Source organism: Suricata suricatta, chromosome 8 (assembly GCF_006229205.1).
Source record: "Suricata suricatta isolate VVHF042 chromosome 8, meerkat_22Aug2017_6uvM2_HiC, whole genome shotgun sequence".
Lineage (NCBI taxonomy): Eukaryota > Metazoa > Chordata > Mammalia > Carnivora > Herpestidae > Suricata > Suricata suricatta.
The window spans coordinates 32,247,874-32,259,347 of NC_043707.1; the positions used below are offsets into that span (position 1 = coordinate 32,247,874).

At 57.2% G+C, this 11,474-nt stretch overlaps 1 protein-coding gene across 1 annotated transcript in view; it reads right to left on the reverse strand.

Annotated features, from left to right (window-relative positions):
* The window catches only part of ARPC1B (actin related protein 2/3 complex subunit 1B), a gene marked incomplete at its 3' end in the record, with an annotated part of 13,897 nt that extends 2,423 nt beyond the window's left edge, over positions 1–11,474 (reverse strand). The window contains exons 1-7 of the mRNA XM_029945745.1: positions 11,367–11,474; positions 4,331–4,407; positions 3,592–3,696; positions 2,930–3,152; positions 1,916–2,023; positions 796–1,002; positions 630–705 (exon numbers count right to left, since the gene is read on the reverse strand). Coding sequence (XP_029801605.1) covers positions 630–705; positions 796–1,002; positions 1,916–2,023; positions 2,930–3,152; positions 3,592–3,696; positions 4,331–4,394 — 783 coding nt within the window. The remainder of the gene's footprint in view (positions 1–629; positions 706–795; positions 1,003–1,915; positions 2,024–2,929; positions 3,153–3,591; positions 3,697–4,330; positions 4,408–11,366) is intronic.

Sequence of the window (11,474 nt, forward strand, 5' to 3'; positions counted from 1 at the left end):
CATAGAACAGGGACTGGATGTTGAGGGCTAACATCTAGGGGTGGTCCCCTCCCCCAGCAAGGCCAGTGAACAGTTGAGAAAGCTTGTCTGGGACTCCCCTGGAAACCCAGGGACTTTCTGCCCTGCCCAAGTAGTCATACCCGCTCTGGGAGATACCCCACAGTTGGACGCTTCTGTAGGCAAGGCAGGCCTGGTCCCCCTCTGGGGCCCGAATGTATTTGCTGAGGGCCCAAAGAGGACTTGACAGATAGGTGGCCAGAGGAAGGAGGGAGGGCAGTGCGCTTCTGGACGTGTGGCTGGACCGCATGGCTGCCACACACCTACTGAGTTAGGTGTGACCCTGTTATTTCCACCGGCCCAGGAGATGTAAGCAGAAACCTCAGGGTCCAGGACGTGATTCTCCTACCAAGGCAGGGGGGGAATGTGGTGGAGACAAAGGGCTCACGTGCACTGGGCAGGGCCCCTCAGAACACCCACGCTGTGTTAAGTCATAACTGACCCCAGATTGATGGCTGCTGGCTGGGAGGGAGGGAGGAAGGAGGAAAAGGTCCTGGGGAGACCAGTGGAGGGCTGCCTGGCCGTATCTGGGAGATGTGTTCTCACTAGCACCGCTCCCCTCCCTGCCTCACCGCTGCCACCAGACTGTTCTCCGTGATAAAGGTCAGGGCCAGCAGCGGCAGTGTTTCAGAGGCCAGAGTTGCGACGCTGAGAGAGAGGAGAGAGCGAGAGGTCAGCCACTCCGCCCTCGCCTGCTCTGTGCCTCCAATGCCCCCCACTCCGCAGACGTGTACTCACGCCATTTTCTTGTCGGCATCGGCCAGACACACGGTGCTGTCGTGGCTGACCCAGGCCACGCGGCTGCCACCGGCTGAGAAGCAGACGCCATGCACCCAGCCACAGCTACTGCTGGACTCAAACATGAGCTCCCCAAATGGCATCTTGGAGCCCCACGGGGTGGGTGCTGGCCGCTCTTCCACCTCCTTGATGTAGGCTGAGAAGATCCTGCCAAGAGAGACCAGAAGAAACAAAACCCAGGTGGACTGGGGGTCTGGGAGGGGCTGACCAGGAACTCCCTGTCCCAAACGGGTCTGCTGAGGTCAGTGCCCAGCTCGGGGCTGTGGGTACACAGCCAGCTTTTCATGCTCTGCATCTTCACGCTCGGATGAGTCGGCCTCAGTGCCCTCCAAGTGCAGTGGAGTGAGTCCTGGCTCTGTGTCCTGTGACTCCCAGGGCCCTTAGGCCTCACAGGAGGACTGACCATGCACAGCTGACATGGCCCCCAGTGTCCTGGTCCCCATCACACTGGCCCCTGTGGATGCCTCTCCTCCTCCTTCCTGCTCTGTATCTGAAAGTAGCCCTGCTTTCCCAGGGCCAACAGGGGGTCCACCTGACAGGTCACAGTGCCAGCAAACCAGCTCCCCACCCACCAACAGAGCCTCATCAGGGTGTTCTCTCCATGTCAGGGGCCTCCGAAGGGGCCTCTGGTGCTTGCTGCAAACATCTGCCTGGAGCTGGGAGCCAGAGGCCTCAGGAGACTTGGGTGCTGGCCCAGAAGTGACAAACCACCAGTAGCAACCGGAGGCTGCATTCCAGGCACAAGATAACGGAGTGGGGGTTTGTTGAAGCTGCTCAATCATTGTCATCCAGATGCAAGACAAGGAAACCGAAGGAGGAGGGCCCAGGAAAGTCTTTGCTGACAGTGAGAGGCAGCAAGGGATGCCTCCTGCCAAGACTCTCCAAGGGCTGGAGACGGGACCCAGTGATGACACTTCTCGAAAAGCAAAACCGCTCAGATGCCAGGCTGAGGTCCCAGGTGAGCCTGCCGGCAGCAGAGCTGGTCTGGGACATGGGGCACAGGGCTCCCGCCACCTTCCCATCCTAGTTGCCGAGTTGACATCCAGACCCCGCCCCTTACCGGCACTTGAAGTCACAGGAGCCCGCGGCCAGGAGCACATTGTTGGGGTGCCAGTCCAGGCTCAGGACCGTGGAGCGGATGGGCTTCTTGATGTGCTTGCACACCCACCTGGACATGACAGATGGGGGCAGGGGAGACAGGCGAGCTCAGCACCCATGGCCTCCGAGCCCCAGGGACTCCACGTTCCCATGCTCCTCACCCCCCAGCAAGGTCCACGAGGGAGGGGCCTGGGCGCTGCCAGCCCACCAGCCTGCCAGGGCCCGGATCCGGCCAGTGACGTGCTGAGTGACCTCTATCCCTGCTCTCCTTTAAGCCTGGGGCACCTGGGTGGCTCAGGCAGTTAAGTGTCCAACTTCAGCTCAGGTCCTGATCTTGAGGTCTGTAAGCTGGAGCCCACATCTGGGCCTGGAGCCTGCTTTGGGTTCTGTGTTTCCCTCTCTCTTGGAATCAGTCTTCCTCTCTGCCCCTACCCCACTTGTGCACTCTCTCTCTCAAAAAACAAACATAAAAAAAATGATAAATCACATGACAACCCAGGGGCAGGCTCACTGAGGAGTCACAGCAGCCAGCTGGCTGGGGTGCAGTGTGATCTCAGGTCTCCCAGACTCCAGCCTCGCTCCTGCCCTCAGGAACCCAGGGAAGATACTACAACTTGGCGCTGGAGCATGACAGTCTGGATACCTTGGGCAAGTGACTTTGCCTCTGGGCCTTCCTTTACTCATCTGTAAAGTGGGGACAACAGATGCCCAGTCCAGGGGACTGTCGGAGTCAGTGCCGGCATGTGGGCAGGGCTTTACACACACCCACAGAGCAGTTGTGGTGGGGTCTATGCCCTCATCACTGGGACAGGACTGTGGGAGTGCCCCTCGCCTACAAGGCACTACTTCGTGAGGGTCACGTGAACAGGACTCCTGACACACCATCCAGTGCTTCCTGGGACACAAGCCCCACTGCCTTTTAGTCTGTAGCCCCCAGGGTTCCCCCAGCCCACTCCCAACCCTCCCAGGCACCCACCAGTCATTTTCCTGCTCAAAATAGCAGATGGAGATGACACGGGAGCCACTACCCACAGCGAACTTGTTCTCGTTGGGGGCCCAGCGCACACAGCGGGCAGCCCGGTTGATCCGCAGAATGACCAGCGTGGGCTTCCATGTGCGGCCCTTCAGTGTCCACACATAGGCGTTGCGGTCTGTGCCACAGGTCACGATCCGGTTACTCTCGGGGGCCCAGTCGATGCCTGTGGGGTGGGGAGGAAAGTGGGCTGAAGCCGTCCAGCAGAGGTGGCTCCACAGCACCCGTGGAGGAGGGGATCAGAGGACACGATCTGGATGGAAGCCGTTCCAGGGGATACTACTGGATCTTCTTGAGAGTGTTACAGCTCTCCAAAAGATCACCAAACATGGTGGAAAGCCAAGAAACAGAAAAGAAATGGGTCCTTTGTAACTCTGAGCTGAGCTGCTGGACCGAGCGTTTCCTGAAGCCCAGAAACCTCTTTGAGGTTTTCAGTAATATGAGGCAACATGATCCCTTTTAATTTAAGCCAGTTTGAATTAGGGTTGTGTTGCTTGCAACCCACACCATCCTCCCTAGCACAGTGATTGGGAGAATGGCCCCAGCTGGCCCTGCCCCATCCCCTGCCTCCTTTCAGGAGAGTGATCGCAGTCAGTCGGACGCACCTGTCACCTGCCCATTGTGCTCCTTGAGCTCGTGCACCTTGACCCACTTGGTCCCGCTCTTCTCATAGATGTGCACCTCGTGGTTGTTGGGGCAGATGGCAATCTCTGCAGGAGGGGAGGGGAGTGAGGAGGTATGCGTGCCCAGGTTCCCCCTTCCTTCATGACTCCCCTCGACCAGGAACACCCTGCACAGGGCAGCTGGGAAATACCTCGTCCTTCACTGCCTTGGTGGGAGGTTCCTGAAACACCTGTGACCCCCTCCCCGGAGAATAGCCATCCTTTACCTGTACCCACTACCCCCAGGCACCCCCACAGCCGTCTCATGGCCTCTGGGAGCTCTCCCCTCCCCCCGCTAATGCCCTCTGCTCCCCCACTCCAGCCCTGGGGTCCTTGCTGCTCCTGCCTTGGGGCCTCAGCATGGCTGGCTCCCTAGCCTCCTCTGTGTCTCTGTGCACACGTCCCCTCCTCCCAGCCATCTTTTCTAAACCTGCGCCTCTGCCTCCCATGCTTTCCCCTCCTGCTGTATGGTTTCCTTCACCGCTCATGTCACTACATGCCAGCCTGGGAGCCCGAGCGGCACCTGCAGCAGGTTGCAGGGCTGTGCTGTCACCTCCACCTCGCACTGCCCACTTGCTGGCTGCCCCCCAGCTCATCCAGGACTGGAGATGAGGCAGGGGACAGCCAGTCCCCAGAGCCCACAGGCTCCCGCCCCCTCCCCCTTCGTCCTGAGGGCACTCACGGGTGCGGTCCTTATTCCAGGCGTGGCAGCTGATGGGCTCCACGAGGAAGCTGTGGTAAGCCATGGCCGCTCAGCTCCTGTGCCCGAGAGAGGAAGGGACCCCAAATCAAATCCTGTGTCTGATCCCAGACCGGGCCCCCAGCCGACCCCATGGCCGGGCAGCAGGGGCAAGCTTCCTGACTTCAGTGTGGCTTCCTTCTGTGGCTGGGGTGTGCCGACCCTGACCCTGAGCCCTGTAGGCTGCTGCTATCACCTGCACCTCAGTTTCCTCATAGGTAGCAAGGCCCCTGGGAGGGAGGGACGGGATGAGGACAAAACGCAGGTGGTGCCCAGCACGCAGCCTTCCACACTCAGAGCTCCGGTTTTCCGGAGAGGGAGGAGGAGGCAGGTCTGCCCTTTCTCATCCAGAAAACCCTTCAAGGGGAGGAGGGGCGGGACTGGGCCCAGAGGGGGTGGCTGGGCTGCGGGGGTGAAGGTGGGTACAGAGGGCAGCTGGGTTGCACCCCCAGAACTGGGCCCAGCACTGACTGCACCTCTCTCCACCTTGATAGAGGCCCACCCCTCCCCACCCCATGCTCAGGCCCTGCCACTGAACCTCAGAGAAGCCCACTGAGCCCGCAATGGGGTGGGGTACACACAGGCAGTCCTCTCACCCACACCCCTGCCTGCCCAGCTCTGCTCACCCCTCTTCCATCTGGCAAAGCCCCGTTCACCCTCTCTGAACCTCGATATCTACATCTGCAAAATGGGAACAGGAATCCTGTCCCCAGAGATGTTAAGAGGGTAAAATAAGACAATATGCCATGCCTGGCACATAGTAGGTGTTCATGAAATGGCAGCTCCCACATGGTAACACCCAGAAGTGGTCCACCCACGTAGGGGTCTGTCTCCCCCGCTAGACCTGCGGCTGGTCCCGGGGCACACGGGCCTCAGGTGTCCTAAGCTCCATCCCTGGCTGCCCGCATGGGGAGCCCTGGTCGCTGCCCTGTTTAAGTCTGTGTTCCAACGCCACCTTCTCGGCGAGGCCCTCTCTGACCACTGATTTGACACTGCGGCCACCTTCCCCTACCCCAGCACTCCCACTTCCTGACTGAACTTTCTCCACAGAGAATCCTCATGGAACATTCATTATACTGGGCTCACTTCCTTCACCTGTTCTCTGCCTCAGCTGGGACAGAGTGAGCTTGATGGGGACAGACATTTTCTTTTTTAATTTATTATTATTATTATCATTTGTCTTTATTTTTGAGAGAGAGACACACACAGACAGAGTGAGTGGGGCAGAGAGAGAAGACACAGGATCCGAAACAGGCTCCAGGCTCTGAGCTGTCAGCACAGAGCCCGACATGGGGCTCAAACCCATGAACCGTGAGATCATGACCAACCAACTGAGCCACCCAGGCGCCCCCATTTTCCACTTATCTTCTTCACATTTCTCTCTCTGGTACCTACATGCTTAGCACATAGTAGGTGCATGGTAAGTATGTAAAGAACACAACTGTTTATGGTCACTAAGTGTCCAGGACAATAAGTTCTTCATTAAAAATTTGTTTTAAATGGGTACCTGGGTGATTCAAGTCCCGAGTCAGGCTCTGCACTGACAGTGTGGAGCCTGCTTGTGATTCTCTCTCCCCCTCTCTCTCTCTGCCTGTGATTCTCTCTCTCCCTCTCTCTCTCTGCCCCTCCCCTGCTTATGTGTGCTCTGCCTCAAAATAAATCAACATTAAAAAATTTTTTTAAAATTCTAAATACCACCACCCAACATTTCCTGAACACTCCTTACTTGCTGGCTCTAAACAGTCCAGGTTTTTTGTTTTTTTGTTTTTGTTTTTTGTAATACCAGTATAATTAACATACAGTGTTAGTTTCAGGTGTATAATACAGTGACTCAACCATTTTGTAGATTACTCGGTACTCAGCAAGGTAAGTGTTACTCTTGGGCCCCTTCACCTATTTCATACCCGTCCCCCAGGTGCTCCTGACTTTAGAGCTCAGATGCCACAGCCCCAGATGACAGATGTAGAGGCCGAGGTTCAACAAGCAGAAGCTACTTGCTCAGTCATACAAGGTGTCTAGTGTCACCAGGAACTTGGTTGTCTCTCCCACCAGACCAGCAGCTTTGTGTCCCAAGGACTAGGCTGAAGAAACGCTTGTCCCCAGCTCTGGGCCTGAGCCCTGAAAACCTGAGGAAGCTAGTGGGCACTTAGCCGGCCCCTCACAAGATGGGCCACCAGTTCAGGCTGAGCTTGCCCGCGTGGCTGGCCAGGAGGCCCTGCTGGAAGGCGCAGCACTGAGTTGGGGCCCAGGCACAGGAGGGGGACGAGCTGCATGTAGCCCATGGTACAGTGGAGAAATCTGGGGCTCAGGGACCAGCTGGCCCGAGGTGGCACCACGCATCCTGCTGGGCCCAGCTTCCTGACCCCCAGCTCTTCCCAGCCCAGATGCAACACCTGTTTTCATTTACAGCAGGAAGTTCTGGAAGGTTCCTGGGTCAGCCCAGATCACACAGACACACATGCATGTACAGGGCAGGGATGTGACTGGAGCAGGGCACCAGGTGGGTCCTCAGTCAGCATTGCTGAGAGCACCAATGCACCTGCAGCCCGGGCTCCAGCCACACACGATCATGCGTGTTCAGCTCGGCATGCACACACAAGCACGCTACGCCCACACGCTCACGATTTTCACCCATGCCACATGCACACATGAGCACAGTGCTCCCACACACTCACATGTGTTCAGTCCTGCATGCATACACATGCACACTGCTCCTATGCACTCATACATGTTCAGCCATACACACACACACACACACAAGTACACTACGTTCATGCATGTTTAGGCTTGCACACACACGAGCACACTACTCCCGTGCGCTCATGGGTGTTCAGGCTTGCACACATATACAAGCACACTGCTCCCACGCGCTCCCACGTGCTCAGCCCTGCACGCACACACAAGCACACTGCTCCCACCATGGCTACTTCCCCAGCCTCTCCTTATAAGGCCTCTTTGTGGAAGGCAAAGGCCCCGGAAGTGGTGCTTGGTGAGGGGGTGGCCCAGCTCAGGTCAGCAGGACCGATGGGGATTTCCCCTGGCACTTCCGAAGCCCCTGGGCTGGGTCAGCAGTGGCATCCAGCTTGGCTGGGGCACATCATCACTGTCCACACCACAGATGACAAGACTAAGACGTGGGCACACCAGGCCTACCTAAGTACTATACTGTGCTTATCTGTCCACCCCCATTCTCCACGGTCACCAGTCAGGCAGAACCCCACTTCCACCCCCAGCTGGGCTCTCAAGTGGCCACTGAACTCCAGCCGAGGCCAACCACCCCCTACCCCTGCAGCCCCTGGTGGCCCAGGAGGAAGAAGCCCTGTGGCTACCTACAGCCCTGGCGGATCTCTGCGCTTCCCCAATCCAACTGTCCCAGACAGTATGGCCGATGTCTCTGTTCCTTGCAGGGTCTTGGTAAGAGTGTCCAGACACATGGGCCAGGCTGTAAAAGCCCTCTAGCAAGGCGCTCAAGAGTCCCAGGCTGTGAAGATGGAGAGGTTGGGTCCACTGAGACAGCGGCTCCCATACTAGTGAACAACGCAGCCAAGAGGACTTGGAGAGCCGTGACCACTGTTTCCTGGGATCCAAAGGGTCTCCAGTGGAGATGAAGGGCTGATAAAGAAGGCTACAGGCACAGTGGGACAGGCAGGTGGGAGGTTCCGACCACATGGATCAGCCAATCACACTTTAGCATGAATTCATTCAGAAATACTCCTAGTACACTGAATCAACACCTTAAAGGGTAAGGTAAGGGGTACATACAGGAAGGGGGTGGGAGAGAAGGTGCATTTTCCTCTTTTCATCACTTCTGCAAAGCAACCAAAAAACCAGTAGGGCCTCAGCAATGACTCCCAACCCCCACGGTACAAATGAGGAAGTGGACACCCAGAGTGGGGGGTGGGGAGTACTGCCTTGGCCACTGTGGCCTTGGGGGCTGCATCCTCCTAGAGGAGAATCACTGGATTGTTCCCTGGGGTCAGAGGCAGGGAAGCTGACTTCACACTGGGCCACCCAGCCTCGGGGAGCTTGGACTGCATTACTCACAGGAAAGCTTCCACGGGGGCCAGGGGGGGGGAGGCACCCACTCCCAGCCAGCCGCCTTGAGGAAAACGCAGCTAGGGCTACAACTAGTGGGTGGACAACACGGCGCTTCAGCAGGGGCTCCTGCAGGAGACCAAGGGCAGGCTGGGGCCACGGCCTCCGGAACACCCACCCACTTGTCACTGTGGCCCTGTGAGCCAGCACTGTGGGCCCATTTGTTGGGGACAGCGAGAGGAAGAGGCCCTGGGGACGCTGTTGAGACCACAAATCCGTGTGTAGGGCTCTGGGTCCGATTACCCCAGAAACAGAGGCTGGGGGAGTGTGGGCCACACCCTGAGTCTCCCCCATCCCGCCCCCCCCTCCGGCTGGCTCCCCTCTGCCAGCCTGAAGCCAGGATTTCAGTGCTCCCAGAAGCACTTGCCCTGGTCCTTCCGGCACACAGTGAAAGCTCAGTATGAATGGACTGGAGATCGCCCAGGGTTGGGGGTGGGAGAGCACAGGGAAGAGTGGTGAGGGCTGGGTCTACAAAGTCAGGTGCGGGCTTCCCAGCAGGGGGTGCCAGAGACACGCACTGCGGTAGGGGCGGGGTATGTGCTTTGTTCACCAACACACCCCCAACACCAGTTAGAGTGGCTGGCACAGAGTAGGTGCTCAATAAATATCTCTTGAATGTGGTTGAATGAAACCCATCCTTTTCTTCAGGGGACAGATTATAAGGAATGAATATGCATCATTATTTCAGCGGCATATGTATGCAATTTGTAAATATTTACCGGGGAGTATGTGCTCAGGTATTTTTTCCTGATAAGGGTCAACAATCAGGAAAGCTTGGAAACCTGAAATCAAGAAGGTCCTCTCTGAGGATTTTGGAAGACTTCAGCTCCCCTCCAAAGCAAAGCAAGGCAGATAAAGCCTTGGGCCAGGCTGTCTTCCTTACTACAGTGCTGGCGTCAAATTCTGACTCTCTCCATGGATACCCTTAGTTTATACTTTCTTCACATCTGTATCAGAAAAGGCTGGGGCTGAACAAGGCACTGACTATATAGGCTGCTTATTGCTTCAGTTTCTCTGAATCTAGAAAATGGTTTGGCTGCATTCGAGGCTAAACCAGGGCGGAGCTGTCTGGAGCAGGATCCTGGCCCTACAGGCACTCAGGGAAGTCCCCACCCAGCTCAGACGCTCCGGGGAGCTGCCAGCAAGCCATTTTGCACACGTGCTAAGCAATTACTCAGCTTCCTGTTGTATATGGAACGGCCCTTGCCACCCCAAACGGACCAGCCAGGCTCTCCTCCCCAGTTCTGCTCCTGATGTCTTACAAACCAGCCAAAAATCAAGTCAAGAAACGTAATGAAAACAATCATGGAAAGGCACCGTAAAGCTTGATAAAACCACCCAAACAAAAACAAAATCCAAAAACACATAAAACTCAGTGTCAGTGGGGTTGTGGAGAAATGCTCATTTGTTGCCAAGTTCCTTTCTGAGGAGCAACGACTGGGTAGGAACAAACAGAAAAGAACATAAACAGAAACTGAAAAATTAACACACTTTGCACACATTCATTTTGGTGCTAAGCAAATAGCCACCGACTTTTTTTTTTAAGCAAACATGTTCATAATAACCCCCTTCAGAATGGTGGAACGGGTGGAAAAACCCAGATGACTACAAATACGTAAAGAGTTGTGACACTAACACGTTAGGATACCATTTAACTATTTGAAAAGACCAATGTGGATTACATACAAAGACACAGGTAAACTAACTTTCCTGGCACCTTTAAGTGCCCAGTATTTACCCAAGACTTTGACATACATTCTCTTTTACCCCCTAAAGCAAGCCTAAGAAGTTATTTTGATGTTTGTTTTTTTAAACCTTCATTTTGTACAGGAGGAAACAGACTCAGACAAAACCCCCAATTTGCTCCTCTAGGGCAGTTTGGGATTCTGACTCCAAATCTCGGAGGCTGGCATCATCTGGACACTGATAAATGTGGGCAGGCCTTATCAGGACAGTGGCAACAATAAATAAGGGCACACGTCATTATCCTGTGTGTGCCTGGCACATTGCCAAGTGCCTTCCACACATAATCCCATCGAGGCCTCCCAACTTGAAAGGTCCCCATTTTACAGATCGGAAGGTTGCGGCCCAGAGTTAGTTGGCTTGCTAAGGTCATGGGCCAGTGAAGGAATCTGACACTCTTCCCGCGGTCCGAGGCCTCACCCAGAATGGGCACAGTTAACCCCCAGGGTTGCCTGCCCGCGCGGGGAGTCTGAGGCCAGCCTGGAAGAACCCGGGAAGCGCCTCCCGCTCCGTCCCGTGCTAGGCGGGCTCCGGAGCTTCCTGCCAGTCTTCCCAGTGTTACAGTCACCGCCCTGGGCGGCCTGGCTGCCCTCCCCACCGCCGGCGAAGAGGCCTCTCGGTCCGGCGTTCGGGGCCCCTCCCGGTAAGGATCGCAGACCTGGCCCTTGGGGCTGGGGAGGTGGCTGGGGGGCGGGGGAGGGAGGGGCAAGGTGGGCGGGGGCGCCAGCTCATTTCCCGGTCCGAGCAACCCGGAAGGCTGGAGGATGGAGGGGAAGTGACTGGGCGTGGGGGCCCTTGCGGCCCGAAATAATGGGGGACACCGACCTCGGGGCAGAGTCAGGGAGGGGCGGCCGGGGCAGGGGGAACGGGGCGCAAGGGGAATGGAAGGCCGGGGCCGCCCCGAGGGCAGGGCACCCTGCATTTCCTTCACCCGGAGGGGAACTCCATCCGCTGGTGCCCTCCCCTCCCGGCGACCCCACACACCTGGCGAGCCCCCAGTCCCGTGCCCACTCACCCAGGCGCCCCCTCCCCGCGCCACCACGTCTTCGGGAGCTCTGTAACCCTCGCCATCTGCATGCAACACCCCATCCCCTCGCTTCCGGGAGCCCCCTCCCTTCCGAACGGTCCCCAGCCCCCTCACCTCGGGGCGCCCCGGCCGCGGACTCTGGGCAGTCGACGCGCCGAACCGGCTCTGGGCCCCTCGCGGCTCAGCAGCCACTTCCTCGTGGGCGGGGGGCGGGGCCTCCCG